Genomic DNA, 24,848 nt, shown 5'->3' with positions numbered 1-24,848 from the left:
CACCACAATTTTATTTTATTTTTTCTTATAGACAAAGGTTCCTCCACTTTTGGATGAGATAATTTTATTATTTTAATTTTATTCTAATCAACAGCAAATTTTATAGACATAATTATTTGTTGTACATGATTAATTATAGTATTTACCATTATTTTAAAACACAACAGTTTTATATGCAATCATTTAATTTATTTATTTTATATTTTCAGTGATAGCATATTTTAAATCATGTGATACAAAATTCTAAACCGAAAAATCTTATTTGTTAAGGATCAAAATTTTATTAAAAATATTATATTAAATTTAATATCGCAAATCAATACAAAATTGTACATGAATGTAGTTATAATTACAAAATTAATTAGATATCTACGAAGTTTTTTTTAGTTAAAATGAAATATAAATTTAATTTTAAAATAAACACAACATTAACTAAATATTTAAAAGCTTTTTTTAAGTGAAAAATGAAATATACAGTTATTTTAAATAAATACGAAATACTTAAATATTTAAAAGGTATATTTTAATAAAAAATGAAATATATATTGATATTGTAAAAAAAAGATATGAAATGTTTTTATTTAGATATAATTTTAGAGTAAATATAGGAATATCTATTTGATTTGTTTTTAGAATAATTTAAATATCTATACAAAAATTAAATGAAACAACTTTAGAGTGGTCCAAATTAAAAAATCACACATGAATTAAGTTCTGACTTCTGTTCTAATAGAATAGATTTAAATTTTATTATAATCAAGAGCAAATTATGTCAAAGCTAATAAATTTGTTTTTCTTCTGATATAGTACAATTTGCTCAAATGAAATATGAATTGAGATTTTCTAATAATGAATCGGCCTGGAAACTCTGTAGTTATGTGATGGAACAATCTCTCTTCCTCTCTCTTTTTCAACTGAGTTGTTGCATAGATTTTTGAGTGTTGACAAAGGTTGCACTTTTGTTGAAGCCTTCAAGCAACATGATCCTTATAGCCTCTAACCCTGTTTGAAATGTATAATCCAACTGCAAAGACCAGAAACAATCTTTACTTCCTTTTATCTTATCTAAAACGTTGCGGTAAGTGTTGGGATTAGTCTATACCTCTTCCTGTTCTTGTTTATTAAACTGGCGAAGAACATAATTGGCTGTATCCATCTTCCCTGGAGGCCGTCCAATCCCTGAAACATGAAACATAAACCGATTTGCAAAACTAAGAAGAGAACAGAGACATTGGCTATATCTTGAAGTGAAGGAAGATGAAAAACTTTACCTATTCTTAGACGAGGAAAATCACGGCTCCCTTTTAGGCGATCTATAATGCTTCTCATCCTGCAAGTAAATGATCAGATCAGTTTCATCAATGTTCTCTTCTTTGAGAGGTTGAAAGGTTTCTATTCTCTATGATTTTTCTTTTATAAGTGAAAACAATCAAAGTCATCCATCTATATTGCTTCTTAAGACAAGTAAAAACATCTTCCTTTTTTTTGATCAAACATCCTTAAGCAGGTAAAGATATAGAGAAAAAGGCTCATGTACCCATTGTGCCCCCCATGGCCACCTTTTGGCAGTAAACGCAGTTTACCAAAGGGCAAGTCTAAATCATCGTAAATCTGTACAAAGACACAGAAAGTTCTTTTAGACCGCAGATGCACTCTAAATCCAGTCGGAGAGAGTGGGAGAAAAGATAATGTATACCACAAGTACTTGCTTTAGCGGGATCTTGTAAAAGGAAACAATTTGTCCAACCTTCAAACAATTCCAGCAATCACAATAAAAAAAAAAAAAAATTAAAAAGAGATAATAAGTAGAGAGGTTGTTGGTTCATTATATAAAGTAAAGTTCTTCCTCTGAGCTTCACTTACAGACTCACCACTGGCGTTCATGAAAGTTTGAGGTTTCGCCAGCATAATCGGTATGTTTCCAATAACGCCTATGATAGACAAAACCAATAACCAAAGTTAGAAACAACCCAAACACAGAAGAAAGGCTGTTTCAATCACTCTGCTAAAACAATTGCAGAAGTGTATAACTAGGAAGCTAATAGTTATGTACTATCAAATAGGATTCTGAAAACACAGTTAACTACTTAGCATGGTTTCAATTCAATTCATCAACAAAAATTCACTTTGACAAAAGAAAAGATGATAAATTCAAAATGGAGGATGAAAGAGAGAACCTTTGCCAAACAAGGCCTTGAAGTTAACGGTGTTCATGGATATCCCTTCGGCTTCAGCCAAAGCGTCCACCATCTCAAACCCAACCTGCCAATAAACACAAAAAAAAACGTTAGCAAGCCCAAAAAGGAGAACATTAAGGGAAGCTGCAGCTTAGAGAAAGATAGATATATACGTTGTGGCGAGTGCCCTGATACTTTTTCCCGGGATTGCCCAAACCGACTATGAGCCATGGGAGCTGCGGCGGCGGAGACTTTGGCTTCGGAGAAGGTAACTCCGATTCCGATTGAGAGGAGAATGAATTCGATAGAGACGAAAACAATTGAGAAGATGACGACGAATGAGACATGAATCCTTCACTACCCCTTATTCCTCTTGCCAGCTTCCGACAAGGAGTTGTAGAAAACGAGGAAGGCAATGCGGGAGGTGATCGGAAGAATAGTGCGCAACGGTGGCCAGAAGGGAGGCCTAGGCTTGCGATTTTAGAGGGAAAGACGGCAGCTTTCATTGTTTGTTTTTATTTTGCTGTGAATTAGGGTTTAGTTCATCTCTCCGACAGGATTGGATTCCTTCTCTTTGTGTCAACTGTCAAGTGTCAAACTAAAGATAACTGAAAAGTAAAGAAAAGTCGCGGGGCCAAAACATAAAAATTCCATAAATAAGGAATAAAAATGCGCCGTTGCCGGGGATCGAACCCGGGTCACCCGCGTGACAGGCGGGAATACTTACCACTATACTACAACGACTTAGTTGCTCTTCAAACCAAGGGGTATAATTTTTATTTAAACAATAAAACAAACGGCAAGCCATTGAGTTTCGTTTACACACGCACTCAGGCAACAACAGCCTCTTTGAAATTCGCAATCTCACACAGCTCATCGTACGCATTCACCAGATTCTCCAGCCTCGCGACGAACTCAATCAGCAGCGAAGCGAACGTAGCTAGAGACAGAGCACTCGCGCTCCTGTACATCTGCGCCGCCTCATCATCTCCCGGTGTAATCAACAAACTTCCCGGCGTCAGAGAGATCCGACTAGGCCACGACGACTGTTTCTGTATCCCCGTCCTCGATTGCTGGCTCTGGATCGTCGCCAGCGTCGCGGGATTCGGATTCTTCGAAGTGGTTGTTACAACGTCCCAGTTCTTAGGCGGACGGATCGTGGCTTCGCTCTGTGACTTATGCGCCAGGATCCGACTCACATCCTCGTCGAGGTTTTTGAGATCGTCGGTAAGATCTTTCGATCGATTCCCGATCTCCCAGGTCTCGGCGTTCACGAGAAGGTACGATTTCTTGTCGATTTTGCTCTGGAGTTCCTCAGCCGCTTGGTGAATCTCGTGGAGGATGTCTTCTATAGGGTTTAGTCTCTCCATCGTCTTTAGCTTTTCTCCGATGGATCTCAGTACTTTAGCTCCTTCCACGCCGACTCTTTGTAGCTCGTTACGAAACACGCTTCGTTTATCCTCTGCAGCCTGCGTTACAATGACTACTCTTAGGTCTGTAGTTCTTAGTAGGGAATTAAAGCTAATGTACCTGAATCTCTGAGAGAATGCATCCGTGTAATGCCATAACCATGAAAGCACAGTGCCTCAATGCGCCACCTACTTTCACGTACGCCTTCCATGGGTATCTGAAGGCTCTGTATGGACCGTGTGGTGGCTCCCATGAAGCAAATCCCATCTTCAACCAAAATAAGAGATGAGAATCTGAAGTAAGTTATGTGTTTGATAAGTGAAGAGAATCCTACCAGAGTGTCTTCTTGGCTTGTTGATTGGACGGCTGATCTGTAACCACTGTACACTGGATCGTCCGTGACAGCTTCATAGACCAGCATCTTCGATGGGATCGTATCATATGCTACGCAGTTGAGATATGCGTTCACACATCCTGCATAAAGGAATTGGCTTTGACTGAGATTTAGACTAAGCTTTTTTTCAACTAGAGTCAGAGAGGGGGAGAGAGAGAGAGAGAGAGAGTAATGAACCTTCCAAAGAAGTGGCGACATTCACAAAGTTCTTTGCGATCAAGTTGTGAAGATCATCCCCTGCCCATATGGGGTAAATGCAAGTGTTGACAAGGAGGCCAATGCCACCACCAAGGGCTATCATAAGGAACCTTGAGACAGCTGTTTCCATGAATTCTCCTGTTCTGTATCCCGACACTATTACGTAGCAATAGGTCAGTAAGAACACCCGGAATCCGTACTCATACGGCTTCATCGTTGGGTATAGTTTTGCATAAGTCCCAAAAAAAGCTGATACAAGAGCAGGCAGGCGACTATTGTTAGAAATCAGAATGAGTTTCAACGGTGTGGAAGGTTTCTGGTAGATCAGATGATCCATGTATATATATATATATATACCTACTACGAAGATGCTAACAGAGTTGAAAACCTCTGCCCACTGTCCAGTCAATGCGGATATCTCAGCCATGCCAAGCGCCAACGCTCCTGCGGATAACGTTCCTAGTCCCCGGTTACAGCCTTTGCTAAATGTGGCTCCTACACAAAGAAGAGATGGTTTCACATCAGGTATTGAATTTGTTAGAATGTTGTTAACTCTGTTGCATTTACCTATGCTGAACTCGAAGACAACAACTATTGTCAGAATTGCCCAGAGATAGTGGTTGCTGAGCTCTGATCCTGGGAGCTTAAAGAAGACGAGAATGGAGACGAGTGTCAGAGCCAAACCCATCTTAGCTGAGAATATAATCTTCCTCGGGTCAGATGTTCCCATCTCCCAAGCCGTAACAAAAACATCCTGTGATTTCGTCACAAACCCAGTGATCTTGTCGGAGAAGTACCTGCAAACACCACCCATGGCATTTCAAGTCAAACCATTCTCAACTGTTGTTACACGACTCAGATTTTGGTTCCAAGAGGCATCAGATTCGATAAAAGGGGTTCCACAAAATTTGGTCAACATAGTTTCTGGAGAGAAAGAGAGATTGTATGTAGATGATATATAACCTGTAGGAGCAGCAACGGGCGGGAGTTTTGTCCTCACCGGGATAGAAAGAGTCTCTGGTCGGATGTGGGAGAAGCCTATCCCTTATGCTTTGTCTAAACGAACCATCGAACATACTACTTCGCCTGAAAGATACGTCAAACATGCTGCCCCTCCTGAAAGATTCCAGCTTTGGTGCCGCCATTTTCTGGTTCGTGATTCTGATGATCTCTCAAGAGAGGAACAGGGACGGGAGGTTTTCGAAGAAGAGGTTATATTTCTTGTGCATTGTGGTTTTAAAGACGCCTAACACATGATTTGTATCATTACACGATGATGGCATCATGAATAAAAACCCCAGATTCCAAAAGTGGAACTTTCCGATATTTGTAAAGAAATGGTTTGCAAATCTTATATAGTTGGTATGCACGTCTTTGAACACGTTGCCGTGTTTAATTACAGTTATTATCCACACATAATCTCAATAATGTTTTTTATAATACCAAAAAAATAAACAGTCAAAACGGTCAAATTTATAACAGCAACGACCTCACCCTTTAAAGGTTACATCATGAAGAACTTCAAGTGTTGCACAGAACACATATTTTGCATGATATATAAGTTTCAGTTGCAAAAAAATAAGTTTCAGTTGCACAATAAACCCATTGAATCCAACCTTAAATACTGCTCTTCTTCTATGAACCCTAGCAATCTCCATCGTTACAGAGAAAGAAATAAGAAACTTATTTTCCAAGTAATTGTTTAGACGCAATAAATTTCAAAAATGGCATCTTCAAGTGTCTTTATCACTGTCTTAATTTCCTTGGTTCCAGTCTTCCTCCAACCAGGTCTTGCTCAAGGTCAGAGTCCTCCAGCTTCTTGTGCTTCTCTTCTGCTAGCTCTGGCTCCATGTGGCCCATTCGTGCAGGGATTTGTCCAGTTCCCCGCTCAGCCATGCTGCAGCAGCCTGAGCCAGATCTACAGCCAACAACCGACCTGCCTCTGTCTCTTCCTCAACAACAACTCCACTCTATCATCTGCTTTTCCCATCAATCAAACCCTCGCGCTGCAACTGCCCCAGCTTTGTAGCGTTCCAGCCAATTCATCTGTTTGCTCCTCAGGTTTGTAAATCCTCCAGTCGCTTCTTACACACACAAATAAAACTCAATGTTAGATTTTGTGAAACTCATAAGAAAATTTGTTTTCTTGCTGGAAGGAGCTTCCACTGCTTCTCCACCATCTACTAACTCAACCGGCTCTCAAGTATCTATGGGTGCAAAGAACAATTCTGTTGCTGCAGGTAAGTCAATTATTAATTTTCAGGCCTAAGCTGAACCACAAACATTAACTATGAGGAATGGAATACATGAATCATATTATAAGAAAAAGTGTGAAACCTTCATTTGGTAAATAAAGATGTTCTGTGTCATAAGGACTCTTAACGTACCATTTTTCCTTTTCAGCAACTCCAGTGGCTCAAGTGGCACCAAAACCAAGCAATATGATGGGATTAGGTGATGGTCTTAGATCATCTGGTCCAAAGTCTAAGATTCAGGTGACAATCTTTGTGATCGCTGCAATTCTAGCCGGCACACTCTTCCTCGTCTAACTTCACCTGCGTAATAACCACTATGATCTTCCGCCTAGTTTACACTATCCTCTTTTTTGCTTTTCTTACTGAACTCGGGACAACTACAAAATTTCTATAACTTGGCGAATGAAGTTATTGTAATGTTTCTTGGAACCAAAACAGAACAAAGAAACAAATGTCTCTTTCAAAGTTTCAATGCCCTTGTTACCGTCTTTGTTTGGTAAAGTGTATCACACTTACTTGCTTAAGAGAGACCTTGTAAAACAATTGTCCAACCTTCAAAAAAATAACAATCAGAAAGGGTCAAGTTACAAGTGATGTCCCTTGTCAAACATTAAAAGCGTATTTAACAAAAAAAAAATGAAATGAAAGATTCACACTTCGAGAAAAAAATCATAAAAAGATGTGGACACGTTTGAGAGACTGGAAATAGCAAGTTTCCCCAAGCAGGACGTACTTGCCGTTGGAGTTAACGGTTTTAATGGATGGAGTATCCCGTTCCCGTCCACTATCTCACAGCTAACCTGCAAGTCAACTCTGGTGGAGAAGCACTGAAAACTAAATAAATCCATCTAAGTTCTAATTAAATCTAAAATCCCAAAAAGCTTTTGAAACTCTCAGTCCAGTAAGCGCCATAAAATACAAAGTTAAGGGACTAGAGTTTAACCGACATTAACAAATCGAATTGAATAATCCGAATAAATAGTCTGTAACATACATGTCAAAATGTTAAGAAATTCATTCAGTTTTGTATAATAAAAGTTTGGCATGAACATTTATAAATGAACCTAAAATCCAGACTGAAAAATCTTAATCCGCATTCTAATCCGTAAAATTACTCGAATGAAAAATTTAGAGTTAGTATTTTTGGGTTATGAATATTATCTGAACTAATATCTAAAGAAAACCAAAAAAAATCAATTTGAAAATTAGCCCTAATATCTAAACAAGTATTCAAAACATAAATAACTATGAGTCATATCTAATCAAAATATTTAAAATATTATTATTATTTTTTTTTTTTGTCATCAGCATTACAGACTCATGTTGACTCTGTGAACCAAACCGGGTGAGCTGAATCCATGTGAACGACAAAAGACGATTGCTTCCTAGCACTGCGTGCCAGACTATCCGCCTTTGAATTTTGCGTCCGTGGTACATAGATAATGTCTGCTCTTATGAAGCTCTCTTTCAGGATCGTGATGTCTTCTAAATAATTTGCAAAAGCTGGCCATTCTTCTGGTTCCGAAACCATCTTCACCAATTGAGAACAATCCGTTGCAAACGTAACCTGAAATTGACGTAAATTCCTCATGCATTCCATTGCCCAGAGTAACGCTTCTATTTCCGCATGAAGAGGCGAAAGACTAGCCCTGACATTTCTCGCCCCCAACAAACCATCAAACCCTTCCAAAGTACTAAGCCAACCTTGTCCTGAGAAACTAACACCCTCTTTCCATGAGCCATCTGTAAAACACCATCTACCTGGTATCGACGGTAATATCGGATCTATTATTGATGTTATCATCCTCTGGTCATGAGTTTTGTTATAATATTCGATTTATTTGAATCAAAATATTATTAAATCACAATACTAAAAGGGGATTTCCTCAAAATCTAGCTATGCCACGTCATCATAAATAATCATCCAATCACAACATTTCATTTTCGGGTCTGGGCTTAAAATTTGTTCTGAATGGACTTAGTGTGTGTGGGCTTCGTTTAATTTGGGTTTGGGCTTCTTCGATTATCTAAACCTAAATCTACGAAGATGAAGTCGCGAGTCTCTTCTCTTCTCCCACTTCCATTTCGTCTTCTCCCCTTGAAACCGTAGCTTCTGAGTTTTGATCATCCCCTTCTTCACAATCAATTTTCCACAATCAATTTCCTCTCCATTTGTCTATTAAATCTCTTCTCTTAGCTTATGCGTTGATTAAAATTGAAAAGGTTCTCTCAGATAATCATCCAGATGAAACCCAAAGGAAACTCTTCAATCTCCAGCGATGGCAAGACCAACAAGAAGACCGTCGCCGGTCCACAGCTTCCTCCGCCATTGTGATGAAACCTAACGGGAAGTCTGCTGTTTCATCTGCCATTATGATGAAACCAAACGCTTCTACCGCTCTCTCCTCCGCGCATGGCAATCAAGTGATGTTCTTCAGAGATGTTTCACTCCTCCCACAATTCGTCATTGAAAGCTTCCTCAATTACTTTCTTTCTATGAATCTTTGATTATAAATACATAAATCACATCCTGTGAAATTCGTCATTTCGATCCATAGGTTTTTAGAACTTTGGGAGATGATTTCGTTTTCGTTTGTTGATTTTGTTTATGTTTGTTGGTGTATCGCAGGCCACAATCGTGGAAGCTACCGTTACCGTACAATGTTTCACCGTCACCGTCAAGCTGACTGTTTAGAATCGTCATCTGCAGCTTTGGTCATTCAGGCGTTGAAAGAGCCGGAGAGAGACCGTAAAAAATTTAAGAACTTTACTATGATGAGATTAATATTCCATTTGATTATTTCATTGAGATTGCTAGGATGAGGCATAAATCTATTGCAAAAAAAGCTGAGTTAGCCATATTCTGGAAACATGTGTCGGTGTTGGATTCACCGTTGATGGAAAGGATCCGAAGTATCCTAGACAGTATATTCAAGGTGAGTTCGATATTCATGATTACCAAACGCACACAGAAAAATATATAATGGGAATTGAAAGATGTTGTCTTCTCTTTTTCATTTTTTTCGGGTGAGCTGCTATGTTTCTTCTCTTAAAATGACTCAGGTTTTGATTAATGTTGGGTTGCGTTCTTCTGTTTAACAATCCCAATCGATCTCAATATTATTTCTGATTTTGTTGAGGTAAAAGAAACAGAAAGTTACATAGATTTCTTGCATATCATTGTTTTCTATTGCTCTCATATTTAACCCTTCTCCAATAATGATGCTATTATTTGCTTTCTCCAGTGAACTATTATGATCTACGGCGAGGTGAATCGTTATTTCTTCTCCTCTTCTTTATATGGATCCTAATTTATATAAGACCTTTGATGCCCATCAAAATACTTTGGGTTACATTTTTGCTTTTCTGCCTTTTTTTTGTTTTCTAGGAACTGACCAATTTGTCTTGATTTGGTTTTTGTGTAGAGCTTTTGTAAACTGGGAAAACGCTCACGTTGTTCGAGAAAAAGAGTAGCAGGGCTAAGGGTCTGATCTTCCACCCTGAAAGACCAAGGAATCACGCCACTTTTCACAGAGATGGGTTCGTTCGTTCACTCCACAACTTATCCTCCTCTAGAAGGTAAAATAGGAAATCTATGTATATGTAAAAAAGTTCACACTACAGAGATTTAATTGATTTTTCATTACCCATGAGTTTAGATGTTCTATAGTCTCCATAACTTCCACTCATATATCTTTGTAAAGATTATGTTTACGTTCATATGTATGTGTTGAATATATGAATAGTCTTCTAGATTCACAAAGTTGTTGAGATACATAATTAGTTCACATATAGATTCTAATTTTGTTCATGATCCATGCTGTTCTTGATGAACATATACAAATATGATAATGCTGATGAAGAAATGTGGATCAGTAACTATTTTAAAACATGAGGAGAGTTTGGAGCACCCTAGGATGAAGAGAGAAGCAACCACATACATAAAGAAATTGATCGTTGTGCTTAAAGATGTTTACATATCTTTGTTTCTTTTTGCTTCTTCATTCTATTTAATAACAAACTTTGAATTTCGGAGAACCATATTGTCTTCAATCAATTCCAACTTTGTAAGTTATTCAGCTGATTTTCTCACTGCATGTTCTGGTTTAACGAAAACTCTTGCGCACCAAGCATCCTGTAGTTTAGTACAAAGCATTTTTTTATGCTGGCTTTTATTCATTTTTCCAGGAACATAAGAACTTTCCAAAGCCAAAATCTGATAATGTGCATTGTTGGTTTATACAAACAGAGAAAACTGTTTAATTACTACTCTCAGTAAAACATAAATAATGTGGAGATAATCACAACTACTTTAACGTTATGTTCCATTTTTGTTATTGTGAAAAAAATATTGAAAATAACGTGCAGATGAATGGTGGGCATAAGTCTCAAAGATTATATAAGGTGTAGAGAAACTGGAAGATCGAACATAACATAAAAGAGTAACTATTTCATTCAAAATTTGAAATGTTGGAAGACGGGAAATATAATATGGATTTAAGCTGTAAACATATTGCGAAGAAAGAAAGAAAAAAGCTTTATCTACATGAAACAAAGTAATATCAAACAAGTAATAAAAAGAGTATATAAGCCTTAGATAGAGTGTCCACATAGCAGAAAATAATCGGCCAATGAGAAACTATATTTTTGCCATGTCACCTACTCTATTTGTTTTTACAAAATGATCCTTTAACTTTTTACTTAAACAATTATAACCGAAAATATTTTTTTAGTGAAATATATTATTTATATAAATATAATTATATTTTTTTTACATAATAGTTTGTAAACAAATATTTAGTGTAAATAGTATAATAATTTTATAAAATACTAAAATAAATTGGGCTGGTTTTCAGCTTTCACAAATAAAAAATATTATTTGTAAACTTAGAAAATAATATATCAAGAATATTCTTTTTAGGAGAGAAAATAGAAAAATACACCAGAGACAAATTCATCTCTATTATGAAATTCCTCTATTTTAGAAAAAAAAATAGAGGAATACATTGGAGATGGTCTAAGCCAACGTGAATGATCGACGTTGAGATTTCAGCTTTTCTGAATTTTACTATTCTAATATTTCAGTATAATTTGAATATTCCATTTGTTTTATAATATAATGGTTTAAAAGTATTTTTTGTTTCACTATATAAATTGTTTTTATATTACAATGCAACTTTATATTTATTGGATATTGTGTGGCCAATTAAATTATGTAAATTACTGTGTAACTGATTAAATTTATATATTAAATGACAGTTTTCTAAAATAATAACTTTTAAATAATACATATTTTAATTATAATTGATTACATTTTGAAACAAATAGAGTAATCTATAAACTAACTCTAATAGATATGAAGACAAAATTGTAAAGTTGTCTCACCTTGAATTTCTCTCATTTTGTGAATTCCTAATTGGAAGGAGATAATCAACATCTAATATTATGTTACTCTCGGTATATTAGAAATGAGCGAACTGTAAACCAATTAAGGATGATGTAAGGAAGACATAAATATGTATTTCCAGTTATCACAAATACATAATCAATTGACAACAACTTAATTATGTCCAGCGTAGGACAACAGAGAAGAGTTTCCATACCTTCTAATATTATAATATCTCGCTATATTAGTGGCTAAATCAGTTTTCTCTAGTACAAATACTCATTCCATTCTTGGATTTTAAGCTTTTCTATCTGATGATATTAGTAGCTTGATCAAAAAAAAAAGATACGGACGAACTGTACATTGTAATTGGAGAAAGAAAACAAACAAAAATCAATTGAAGACTTTTATGAAACAAAAATTGGAAATAGCAATTCTCTACAATTAAAGAATAAGACAATAAAATTGTAAAAATACAAAATAAAACAAAAAATATACACAAAAAGAAAGATTTAGTAAAATAAAATCATAATTGATAGTGCTCAGTTACACTAAAAAGTTTAAATTTACAACATACACAGTTTTATTTACATCTTCAAACATATTATGTAATTAAAATGATTCTAAAAAAAAAGTGTCAGCATGAAGAGTTAGAAAATATACGATAAAATATAATACATAACGTTAAAAATGCATTATCACTGATCACTAAAAAATCATGTTAGTAGTAATAAAAATGAAATGACAACACATTTATTAAAACCATAGAACGGCACGCAACAAGGTGTTATTAAATATACAAACTACAAATTAAATATGCCTAACGCAAACACACATAAAAATGAAACATCATATTTTGATATATTTAAATAAATAGTTTTAAATATATTATATTCTTGATAATTTTAAAATTACTTAAAAAGAAACTAAATTATTAAAAAGTTAATATACAAATAAAACTAAAGCAATGTTTTGTAACGTCAAAATAATAAATGAATAAAAAATATATTATGTTAATAAAATAGATTTTAGATTTTAAAGACTTCTAATTCATGTAATATTACAAAATTCAAAATTTGTTTATTACAATTAATATTTTACCATTAGATATATTAAAATAATATTCTAGATCGATATTCAATTGTCAGTTTTCAACTATTACACATAAAAAAATATTATTAAATACACCCTTTTTTTGAAAAGGGGGTTTTACATTTTAAGTAGGTTATTGGAGTACTTTTTTCTTTTCGTGAATTTATTCGAGATGAGATTCCGATCTTTTAAACTCAGAAATTTATGTTCTATACATAATTATATTTTTTTTTACATAACTCTAAAATCTCGGACTTGATTCTTCATATTTTGTTAGTTAATTGTGTTTCATATAATAAAAATACTTACTTCAAACTAAAAATATATAAAAAAAATCAAATTAAAAAAATTAGTTATATATAATTTAATATACAAAAATTCACATACAAATAAAAATGGTAAAGGTAACAAATTAAAATATATTATCCGCGCTACGCGCGGAAAAAGGATCTAGTAAATTTAAAATGAATTCTGATCCAAAATAAATGTTAACACAATTATAAATTTAAATAAATCCTGATTAATTTGCAAAAAAAAACCTCGGCCTAGACATATCCGAATTAGAAAAATGTAAATAGGCAGATCTGTAATAAACAGAAATATAATGGTTTTGTTTAAGTGAGATTTAAAATAAAGACCCGACTAGCCCGGACATGACCCGAACGGACCCGGTATATAGTAAACGATCGGAGGAGAAAGAGGGATACTCGCGCTTCTTCCTACATTCGCGCTACAGCAACAAAAATAGAGTCACAAAACTCTTTGACGTGACTAATCAAATCAATCCCACGTTTCCTTCTCCGTCTCTATGTTTTCTCGCAGGTTAGACTACCCCCTTTCCCGATAAAGACATCTCCTCAGAAAATTGCTTCTTTTTTTTTCCTTGCCATGATCCGATTTTCTGATCGTGAATTTCTTTCTACTTATGTGTGTGTTTTGACTTAGATTCCTCAATGCCGTTCTTCTCGTGTTGCACCAAAGCGAGTCTCTGCTACTCTCCAGGTAGGTTCGTCTCTAACAGCTGTTTTCTTCATTTTTATTCGCATTGTCGGAACTTGGAACATGGTGGTTACGTCATTGTATTTCTCCAGAGATTTGATTAGTAATTAGATCGAACTTCATTATTGCTTTAGATCATTTTCGTGATTTAATTTACAGATTGAAAAACGAATAGATAGAGCTTAAATATACAAAATATTATCATGATCGATCGGTTGATATGCGATCCTGGTGATTAGACGTTACACATATATAGTAGCTAGATCGAGCTTCAACATTAAATGTATAATGATGCTAAGCACGTAATGTGGTCTTAATGGCTCAATTAACTATGAAACACAATGGATTGTTTCAGGCGTTGTTGATAGAGAATGAAGGATCGTTCATAAGTTTGGTTTCGACCCATCCATGCGATTGATGATGAATTCTCTCACTGATCAATCAGGCAGCTCTCGTGGAGACTCCACTCCTCGTAGTCCCTTCTCTCCATCTTCTCCTTATGAAAGGCGCAAAGCTTATGCGGCGGATTCCAAGTTTCAACGTCCCCAAGCCACTTCTTCTTCCCCACTGGGTACATTTATTTTTTATTTTATTTTCTCTCTCCACATATATAGTTATTCTTTAATGGTTTATTTTTTAAACCCACAGATCCATCATCCCCTGCATCAATGCTCCATGGAGGCCACAAGCTCCACGAGGCTTTCCAAATGAAACAAGGCCGTTTTGATCTCCAAGCCGCAAAGATTTCGGAGATGATGAAATCTAATAATTTAGATGTATTTTTCTGCATTTCCTAGACTCTGGTTTTGTTCTTTTGTATTAGTAGTTTCTTTTCAAACTCATTTACTATTGGATGCAGAATGCTCCCACGCAGTCACTTTTAAGTATTGCAACTGGAATTCTTGATGACAGTATTGAGAGAAACAATGGTGAAGTCCCTCAGGTACTTTGACTCTTAACAATTCTCATCATACTTTTTAGATGGATGCTTCTTTGCTTAAATGGTTTACTGCAAAAGCAAATGCACACACTTGGGAAACCTTCTGACCTAATCAGTAATGATCAGCGTGTAGCATGTCTGTTGAGAAAAGTCGTGCTGGAAATTGAGCGACGTATTTCAACTCAATCTGAGCATCTACGAACGGTATTTCTTGTTTTTCATTGACAATATAGTAAACTGTGTTTTAAGTTTTTACTTTGTTCTACTGATTTATGTTCTGATATTTCTTTGTGCAGCAAAACAGTGTGTTTAAAGCTCGTGAGGAGAAGTATCAATCGAGGATCAAAGTTCTTGAAACCTTAGCTTCAGGAACTAGTGAAGAAAATGAGGTATCATTAAAAAAAAAAAACTTGTGCCCTGAGAATTCTTTTTTGTTTCATGAAACTGATATATTACTCTTCTGTTTAACTTATATCTTACCAGATTGCTACGAAACAACTTCGACGGTTAAAGGTAATGCTTTTTGCATCTGTCCACCACAATCATGTAAAATTACTTACTGCGATTTGGCCGTGATAAACTTGACTTTGGTAAGATCTTTAATTTGCTTGAGATGACTATAATAGACAGAAAAGAAGAAAATCAAAGAGGAGGATATGGTTAAGCTAGAGAAAGAAAATGGTCAATATAATCATGAAATTTTCACTTTAAGGCGAGAACTAGAGACAGCCAAGAAAGCGTATGAACAACAATGCTTGCAAATGGAAAGCCATACAAAGCTGGAAGAAGAGAAGAAAAACAAAGAGGAGGATATGGTTAAGCTAGAGAATGGTGAATATAATCATGAAATTTCCACTTTAAGGCGAGAACTGGAGACAGCCAAGAAAGCGTATGAACAACAGTGCTTGCAAATGGAAAGCCATACAAAGCTGGAAGAAAAGAAGAAAAACAGAGAGGAGGATATGGTTAGGCTAGAGAAGGCAAATGGTGAATATAATCATGAAATTTCCACTTTAAGGCGAGAACTGGAGACAACCAAGAAAGCGTATGAACAACAATGCTTGCGGATGGAAAGCCAAACACAGGTCGCCACAACGGGTATTGTGGACAGGGTGAAGGAGCTTGAACAAATGACAAAAGATGCAAGCGTTTCAAAAATTGCCCTTGAGGAGAGGATTAAGGAGCTTGAAAAGATTGGAAAAGAAGCCAATGCTGCTAAGACCGCTCTTGAGGTAAAGGTAAAAGAGCTTCAACAATTCAAATTAGAGATAGTGACTGTTAACACAAGCCTTGAAGCCAAAAACCAAGATCTTGAAAAAATGGGGAAAGAAGCATATGCTGCCAACACGACCCTTGAGGAAACGGTGAAGGAGCTTCAACAATTCAAAAAAGAGACGGTGGCTGTTAATACAAGCCTTGAAGCCAAAAACCGAGAGCTTGAAAAGATGGGGAAAGAAGCAATTGTTGGTAAAACGATTCTTGAGGAAAAGGTGAAGGAGCTGCAACAATTTAGAATAGAGACAATAACTGTTAATACAAGCCTTGAAGCAAAGAATCGAGAGCTTGAACATAATCTAGCCCAGTGGAAGAGTAAAGCCAAAGAAATGGAAGAAAATTCAGACTTGAAGAATCAGAGTTGGAGTCAGAAAGAACTTTCATATAGAAGATTTATCAACTTCCAGTTCCAGGCACTTCAGGTATGCTTACATCTTGAATTAGTTATTGTTTTTTAGTCACCAAGACCTGCTAAATTTTCCAGGAGTTGAGGCTCTATTCTAAGTCCATTAAACAAGAAATATTAAAAGTTCAAGACAGCTATAAAGGAGAGTTTAGTCAATTAGGTGAGTAAGTTCGGACATATATTTTGCGTTAATAATAACTCATTATTATGTTTTGTGACTTTGTAAGTTTGATTTGGCTCCGCAGGTAGGAAGTTACTTGAACTTGGAGAAGCTGCCGAAAACTATCACGCTGTCCTAGCTGAAAACCAAAAGCTCTTCAATGAACTTCAGGAGCTAAAAGGTAAGGTGGATCATGTATAACATATTCATGCTTTTACAACTCTCCAGATTTAGAAAAAAAATCATGTTGTATGCAACTTATATGTTTTCAAGTTATGGCTTGCAGGAAACATTAGAGTGTATTGCCGGGTAAGGCCTTTCTTGCCAGGGCAAGGTGCATCAAACACTGTGGTGGAACACATTGGTGAGCATGGGGAGTTGGTAGTTCTCAATCCCACAAAACCTGGGAAAGATGGTCTTCGTAAATTTAGGTTCAATAAGGTCTACAGTCCAGCCTCTACTCAAGGTGTTCTTTTGTTCGCCGCTTGACCTCTATTCTAAGGACTCTTTTTATAATTCCATCCAAAGTTTCTTTTTGATTCATCTTCTTAATCAAGTTAAAAGCTATCAGAATTTCTGTTGTATTTTTCCTATTCTTTCAGCTGAGGTATTTTCGGATATAAAACCGCTTGTTCGATCGGTTCTGGATGGTTACAATGTTTGTATCTTTGCGTATGGTCAGACAGGATCAGGCAAAACTTACACAATGGTATTCACTCACTGTCATTTTCCAATAAATATGTCATTTTGTTGCATTTTTTTTACCATCATTATTGTTTTATACAGACCGGTCCAGATGGAGCACGTGAGGAAGAATGGGGAGTAAACTATCGTGCTCTAAATGACCTCTTTAAAATCTCCCAGTCTCGAAAAAGCAACATAGCCTATGAAGTCGGTGTGCAGATGGTGGAGATATACAATGAACAAGTGCGCGATTTACTCTCTGGTGACAGTTCTCAAAAGAGATATCCTTTTTTATCTGCTCTTACTTGGTTTTCTACGTCTCTTTCAAACTTTCTACTGCAATTTAGATGTCCTCCTACTTTGTGCTTGTGTGCAAGTCTTTTGTTCTCCTTGACTTTCACACTTTAGGTATTCTCTCTACAGCCCAACAAAACGGTCTTGCTGTACCTGATGCAAGCATGTATCCCGTGACATCGACCTCAGATGTTCTTGAACTAATGAACATCGGGCTAGATAACCGAGTCGTTAGCTCAACAGCCTTGAATGAAAGAAGTAGCCGCTCTCATAGGTTCGCCTAAGATCTCTGAAACAAACACTTTTTGTCTTTTGTCCATTATCTAGATAGTTTGGTCTCTTAACTTGGCTAACGATTCCTTATGTAGTATCGTCACTGTTCATGTTCGTGGGAAGGACTTGAAGACCGGTTCTGCCTTGTACGGGAATCTACATTTGGTAGATCTGGCGGGTAGTGAGAGAGTTGATCGTTCTGAAGTTACAGGAGATAGACTTAAAGAAGCACAACATATAAACAAGTCACTCTCAGCTTTAGGAGATGTGATATTCTCTCTTGCTTCAAAGAATTCTCATGTACCATATAGAAACAGCAAACTAACTCAGCTTCTCCAAAGCTCTCTAGGTTAAGTTTAAACTTGGTGTACTGTTTTTTACATCATGAAACGAACCTATATTATCTAACTTTTCTCCATGTGATTTAACACATTTCAGGTGGGCGAGCAAAGACATTGATGTTTGTGCAACTCAATCCTGATGTTATTTCATATTCCGAGTCAATGAGTACTTTGAAATTCGCAGAGCGTGTCTCTGGAGTTGAGTTAGGTGCTGCAAAGAGCAGTAAAGATGGTAGAGATGTTAGAGACTTAATGGAGCAGTTAGGGTCCCTTAAGGACACAATAGCAAGAAAAGACGACGAAATAGAGAGGCTACATTTGCTTAAGGACATTAATTACCCACAGAGACTGCAGAGAAAGAGCTTAGGACATTCCGATGAGTTTAACTCAGAAGAGTCACAGCTGTCTATAGAAGAAGATTCAAGATCCCAACAAGATCATCTCAGACAATCACGACACTCTATCATAGACCGGGAGGCCTTAGCTTCCTCCATTGATTCAGAGTATGAAGAGAGGTTCGATGATGGAACAGAAGGTTCCATCGATGTTTCTCGTGCAGCAGAAGGGAGAAAACAATTGAAGATGTCAGACAAGTAACGTTTTTGTTTTCTCACTTGCATATAAAATGAAAACTAGTTGCAATTGAACTTTTTTTAAAGATTTCTTAATCCGAACATTGCAGAACGTCTAAGCCAGTGACGCCAAGGGCTTCTACCAAGACAACACGACCACTTGATCAACTTAAGGTCGCTACGAGGGCTGTAAAGGCCACGTCAGGTTTGATGTCACCAAGTAAACCCACGTCAACTTTGATGTCACCAAGCAAGCCTACCGCAGGTTTGATGTCACCAAGTAAGCCCACATCAAGTTTGATGTCACCAAGTAAGCCATCAAACAAATATAATTTGTAGCTTCTAACTCGAAGAGATTAATTATTCTTTCGTATAAGTTCTCATGATGTATTATTGCTTGTTTCTCAAGGCATAAAGAAGACAGGAAGTACTTCTAATTTGGTCAAGTCACCAAAACGGTGATCGTAAAGAAAAACTCTTGTCTTTAGCCGGTTTATTTTAAAAAAAAACTACTTTATATTTTTTTCCTTCCCTCTCTATTGAATCCATTGGCTTCAACTGGGACTTAACTTTGTAATTTTATTTGGTTTAAATATGTACAAAATTTTGTAAATATACGAATCTTGCTATTCTCAGGAATTATTTCTTATATTTACAATAAATGATTCATCATATATAATCTTACAATTCATGGTGTGAAATTAACTTATAATGATTCACTGCGACAAGAAAACACAATATTAACTACGGCCAAATTCGTAGTAACTTCGTCGTAAAAGATACTTTAAGGAAACACGTTTCGTCGTTATTCGTTCGTCGTAACGCATATTTCCTCGTCAATTCGTTGTAAATTAGCGAGGAAAAAATTCGTCGTAAAAACCACGTAAGAAGGACGCTACATTTCCTCGTAAATACCCCGCAACTCTTTCCTCGTAAATTCAACGTAAATCTTTCCACGTAAATACTCGTTACACTTTCCTTGTAGTGTTGACGTAAATATTTCGCTCGTTACTTCCTCGTAACTTTTCAACGTAAAGTAGTCGTAATTTAGCTACGAATTTACTTCGATTTTGATATTTCCAGAATTAAAAAATATAATAAAAATTATTTAATTTTTTAATAAAAATCTAATTTAAAAATAAAAATAAAAACGAAAATATTTTATACATAAATAAGTTTTGAATATAATACAACCAACGAAAAGTAAAAAAAAAAACTACGGGTCGTTCATCGCCCGGTAGAATTCGTCACTCCCCCTCTCTACATCCGCGTCGGCATGTGTGTCGAATGATTACTCGCCTGGAATGGGATTTTGTCGTCGCATGTTCCTCAACAAGGACTCTCATTCCGGATTTGTGGCCGCTATAACATCCAAGAAGCCCTCGACTCCACCCACACGAGCTGTGAACGCAGTTCGCGTCGAGTCCAACTCGTTACGCAGCTGAGTGACTTCATCTTTCCGTCTCTGACCATAAGACGATGTCGCTCTCGGAACATCGTTGACGGAACCAATCCCCAATGTACGTCTCTTTTTCTTAGGGACAAACTTAAAAACAAAAAATAAATATTGTTAGTAAAATGTTAAAGTTATAAATTAAATGAATAATAAAAAAATTTAAAATTTCAAAAAATTTACCTCTTCGTAAATCTTATCCACTTCAAGTGTGGATAAGGTGACGGGTAATCCATTGGTGGACTGCTGAGTCAGCTGGGTCTGACGGTCTTCAACGTGACCAACCAAGTCGTTGAAGATCTGCTCGGACCTAGCATCTAGAAATTGGTCCGCCTTGTTCTTGTGGGTCCTCTCGTAAAGTTACCAAAGAGACGGGAAGTTGCAAAAGTGACGGGAGTTCTCCCGTCTCTTTGGCCTAAAAACATTTAAAAAGTTAGAATATATATATATAATTAATTAAATTAAATATTTAATTACCATTTTCAGACGGACACCGACGTTGGATTTTTGACCCGTAGAGTGAAGCATCTGCATAAGGCCGTGCTCATCTACCGTCTCTTCGGCGACTCAAATGGTGTCAGGATCCCGCCAATAACGGATGAGACCATCCCACACATCCGTGGTGATTTTAGGGGGTTTGCCACGCTCAAACCCCTTCACGATCCAGTCACCCTTCCAGTTGGAGACCGTGTCCAACAAGCGTTTTTGCGCCTTCGCGTTAAACGCTTTCTTCACCCTCTCATTGACCCCATGGACCAATGGTATTTTTGCTGTAACACGAAAAAAATAAATTAAGAATTAGTTTTAAAAAATTTAAAATTTTAAATCATAAAAAAAAGTAAAGTATATATAATTAATCAATAGTAACTTACAGCCCCTGTTCGGGAACGCGCTAGGCGCTAGTCGGGCGGTCAGGTTGGACCCCGGATATCCGATTTTTTAAACCGATTTGGCATAAATCGGGGCGGAAAATTGACGCGTAACGCCTAGGCGGCCGAGTTTTAGAACAGGGCTTACAGCTAAAATTTTGAACCACGTCTTTCTGACGTGGATCGACGTCTTTTTCCAGTTCGGATGTGGCTCGGAGAAGTAATCTTTGATCGTCTCGGTTACGTTCCGAGCAACACATCTGTCAACCCCAAACCTGAATTTTTTTTAAAAAAAATTAAAGTATAAATTATTTATTATTTTTATAAAAGAATTTAAAAATAAAATGTAACGTACCACAAAGTTTCGTCCCGTCGGTCGGGGTCTAAGACTGGTAACTCTTCTCTGCCTGGCTGAGCGAGAAGGTCTCCGACAGTGTACTGCGAGTAAGGAGCACTCGGCGGCACCATCAAATCGGGATGAATCCCGGCCGGCATCGGAGGAGCCATCGGGGGAGGCACATGATCATGAGGAGGCGGTGGTGCAACAAATCGAGGAGCCGATGGTGCACCAGAAGGAGGGGACCGAAAGACTCTCTGAGAAGACTGAGTCTCGGGGACAGTCTCCGGACCCGAAGAACCGGAAGCTGAAGAAGAACCGGGAGCTGAAGAAGACGGGTCTAAAAGACTACCAGGCTCACCGAACATCTCTCTGTAATGGGGAGTAACTCTATTCTTTCGAACCGTCTGAAAAAAAATTAATTTTAAAATTAACATCAACAGTAATTAACAAATTCTATTATTAACCACCTAATCAACACTAACTAACATGAAATTCGTAAACCTATCTAAATTCCCTACACTAACCATCTAATCTACCCTAAACGAATCAAATTAGAGAGGAAATAGAGAGAGCATACCATTGCTACGAAAGAGAGAGAGGAAGTTGAGACGAAATGGAAGTGAGAAGCTCGCGTGTATATATAGAAAATTAGGAATCGTCGGAAAGTTACGAGGAACTCGCGAGGCCCGTGTTTTTTTTTACGAGGATCGTCGTAAATTCGTCGTAAAGTTACGAGGAACTCGCGAGGCCCGTGTTTTTTTTACGGAGAATTAGCGAGTCCCGCGTTTGGTTTCCTCGTAATGTCCTCGTTCATTTACGAGGAATTAGCGAGGCCCTCTTTTTTATTTACGAGGAATGAGATGAAGCTAATTGGTCGTAAAACCTTTCGAAATTTCTTATAAATACTCACCAGTTTGCTTCTAAAATCAAAGATAAACTCACCAATTTGCTTCTCAAATCAGAGATAATTACTCAGCAGTTTGCTTCTCAAATTATAAAGATTTGAAAAAAGAAGGAGAAGAAAGATACTGGAACACATGTGGGCAGAGACAAGGGTAGACTTACGTAGGACTCGCCTTGTTTCTTCCCACCTGTGATTCCAGTATCTTTCTTCTCTTCTTTTTTCAAATATTACCACGGTAGTCCCTAATTGGACGTTAATTTATTTGGAATTATCGAGGCCCGCCTTTTAATTTACGAGGAATGAGCGAGGCCCACGTTTTCATATTACGAGTTTCTTACGAAAAATACGGCTTACGTGGAATTAACGAGCCCCGCGTTCTTTATTTTTAAAAATCGCCGTAAGTTCCTCGTTAATTTATGAGGAAATCACGAGGATTATGTTTAAATCCCTAAAATCCGAAACCCCAAACCCCATCTTCCTTATCTTCTACTTCATATATATTCAAAACCTCAACCCCATCCTCCCTTTAACCTCAAATCCATTCCAAACCCCAAATTCTAAAACCACAATTCCTTAACTTATAATCTCAATATCTTTTTCTAATTCAAACCCCCCATTACCTTACACAAAATCAATGATATTAAAAATAAATACATCAATCGGATACATCAACATTCTCATCATCACTAGAAACATCATCATTTTCATTAAACTCGTCTTCAACAGTTTCGTCTGTGGCATCGTCGGTAAGATCTTCGTACTCATGATTATGCGGATCAATGAGAAGGATGTCATCAATTTGTTGTTCAGGTTCCTCGACTTCATTTATCTGTTCTTCTTGCAATGGTGATTCTTCTCCACTGATGATTCGTTCACGAGGTGTAACTTTGATCACGGCTAACCAATTTATTCCCGATTCTCTCATCCGAGAGTATGTAAGGAAGCTAACTTGGTCTACTTGTGAAGCTAAGATGAAATGCTCGAATTTGTTGTACCTGCAAAAATAAAGACAATGTAGAAATTAATCATACAGATCATGTATGCCAAAAAAGAATTTGTTGTACCTTCGTCCACCATTGACATCAACTACACCAAATTTGTTAAACCGAACACCTCTGTTGACGACGGGGTCGAACCATTCACATTTGAAGATGACGCATTTCAGCTTCAATAACCCTGGGAATTCCACTTCAATAATCTCCTTCAAGATCCCATAGAAATCTGTCTCGCATTTCACACATATTCCATAGTCACTGGTCGTCCGCTGGCTACCATACTCATATGTGTGAAAAGTATAGCCTCGTGTGAAATACATCTTTGATGTGGTGACCTTTGCAAGTGGAGCTTGAATGACTTCGTTAAACCACGTAGGTTAATTTGCATCGTCGTTATAATCAACCTGCGAAAATAAAGAGAACGTTGAAATACAGATCATGTATGAAAGAGTTTGATTGATCAACCTGCAAATGGTGATGATCAGAGTTTGAGTTAATACCTGATTCTTCAACCACTTAATAAAGTGTTGATCTTTCCTTCTGTCTACGTCACTTGTGGATATTCCTAGGAATGTTTCTTTGATTTGAGAAACATATAGGCTGTAAAATCACATTTTATATTAATTAATCTTTGGAAATTATATTTCTTATACTTATATGGGTTTAGAAGTTTTCATAAAATATGTTACCTTTTAAAATAACGCATCAATGGATCCTCGCAATTGAGTAGAATATAGGTGTGTGCACTATGAGCATCTTCTTCACTCGACCAACAAATCTCTTTCGATTTCCATCCGATTCGCCCAATATGGCTAAAGATGTCTGAAACACCAGCAATTACATATGTTGGCGCGACACCACCATCATCATATCTTCTTGGAGCTCTTTTTCGGGTACGTACTTTTGACGCAAAGTAGTACGATGTGAAGTGAAAAGTTTCTTCCGTCAAACTTTCAGCAATTATAGAACCTTCAACTTTTGCGAGGTTTTTTGCTTTTTCCTTCAAATATTTCATGGCACGCTCATACTGATACATCCATCCGTAATGTACAGGTCCACGAAGCAATGCCTCATATGGGAGGTGGACAGCTAGATGCTTCATGGCGTCAAAAAATGTCGGAGGAAATATCTTCTCCAAGTTGCACAATAAGATGGGGATGTTCTCGTGAAGTTGTTCCAGAACTTCTTCTTTAAGAGTGCATGTGCTCAGATCCCTGAAAAATGCTCCAATGCCTTGTATATTCCAAAAACAATTAAACACATTATTAGTCATATATTGTTGCAAACTAAACCATTAATTATAAAATTAATGCGTTAGAATATACTACCTACAAGTGCTTCATGTACGTTTGTTGGAAGTAGCTCCGCAAATGCAAAGGGAAGTAGTCGTTGCATAAAGACATGACAATCATGACTCTTCATTCTGGAGAA

At 36.7% G+C, this 24,848-nt stretch overlaps 4 protein-coding genes, 1 long non-coding RNA gene and 1 other non-coding gene across 6 annotated transcripts; 3 read left to right on the top strand and 3 right to left on the bottom strand.

Moving 5' to 3' along the window:
* Positions 1-730: 730 nt before the first annotated feature.
* On the bottom strand, positions 731-2,761 carry LOC106292822 (peptidyl-tRNA hydrolase, chloroplastic). Its single transcript, XM_013728481.1, has 8 exons — positions 2,351-2,761; positions 2,178-2,262; positions 1,864-1,931; positions 1,697-1,747; positions 1,538-1,611; positions 1,272-1,330; positions 1,103-1,179; positions 731-1,024 (listed from the first exon to the last, which is right to left on the bottom strand). Exons 1-8 carry the CDS (start codon positions 2,681-2,683, stop codon positions 911-913), a joined length of 861 nt encoding a protein of 286 aa, XP_013583935.1. The 5' UTR covers positions 2,684-2,761; the 3' UTR covers positions 731-910.
* An 88-nt stretch (positions 2,762-2,849) lies between these two features.
* On the bottom strand, positions 2,850-2,921 carry TRNAD-GUC. The gene has a single exon. It is a non-coding gene; the product is annotated as a tRNA-Asp (tRNA).
* Positions 2,922-2,994: 73 nt separating this feature from the next.
* On the bottom strand, positions 2,995-5,336 carry LOC106343306 (putative aluminum-activated malate transporter 3). The gene is made up of 7 exons (XM_013782480.1): positions 5,143-5,336; positions 4,747-4,976; positions 4,537-4,674; positions 4,159-4,428; positions 3,922-4,061; positions 3,708-3,854; positions 2,995-3,646 (listed from the first exon to the last, which is right to left on the bottom strand). The coding sequence occupies exons 1-7, from the start codon at positions 5,322-5,324 to the stop codon at positions 3,008-3,010; spliced, it is 1,746 nt and encodes a 581-aa protein (XP_013637934.1). The 5' UTR covers positions 5,325-5,336; the 3' UTR covers positions 2,995-3,007.
* On the top strand, positions 4,538-5,489 carry LOC106343307. Its single transcript, XR_001269941.1, has 2 exons — positions 4,538-4,704; positions 4,781-5,489. It is a non-coding gene; the product is annotated as an uncharacterized LOC106343307 (long non-coding RNA).
* Positions 5,490-5,903: 414 nt separating this feature from the next.
* Positions 5,904-6,978, top strand: LOC106294124 (protein YLS3-like). Its single transcript, XM_013729727.1, has 3 exons — positions 5,904-6,240; positions 6,336-6,419; positions 6,583-6,978. The coding sequence occupies exons 1-3, from the start codon at positions 5,904-5,906 to the stop codon at positions 6,726-6,728; spliced, it is 567 nt and encodes a 188-aa protein (XP_013585181.1). The 3' UTR covers positions 6,729-6,978.
* Positions 6,979-13,669: 6,691 nt separating this feature from the next.
* Positions 13,670-19,378, top strand: LOC106293229 (kinesin-2). The gene is made up of 19 exons (XM_013728884.1): positions 13,670-13,734; positions 13,858-13,914; positions 14,357-14,482; positions 14,560-14,687; positions 14,771-14,854; positions 14,978-15,055; positions 15,148-15,240; positions 15,335-15,364; positions 15,478-16,548; positions 16,611-16,692; positions 16,778-16,873; positions 16,979-17,158; positions 17,295-17,401; positions 17,479-17,657; positions 17,780-17,944; positions 18,039-18,292; positions 18,382-18,877; positions 18,967-19,166; positions 19,266-19,378. The coding sequence occupies exons 2-19, from the start codon at positions 13,866-13,868 to the stop codon at positions 19,316-19,318; spliced, it is 3,471 nt and encodes a 1,156-aa protein (XP_013584338.1). The 5' UTR covers positions 13,670-13,734; positions 13,858-13,865; the 3' UTR covers positions 19,319-19,378.
* The last annotated feature ends 5,470 nt before the right edge of the window (positions 19,379-24,848 follow it).

This window comes from Brassica oleracea, chromosome C5 (assembly GCF_000695525.1).
Source record: "Brassica oleracea var. oleracea cultivar TO1000 chromosome C5, BOL, whole genome shotgun sequence".
Classification (NCBI taxonomy): Eukaryota; Viridiplantae; Streptophyta; class Magnoliopsida; order Brassicales; family Brassicaceae; genus Brassica; species Brassica oleracea.
The sequence above is the reverse complement of the archived record's forward strand: the minus strand, read 5'-3'. Positions and strand labels throughout refer to the sequence as shown.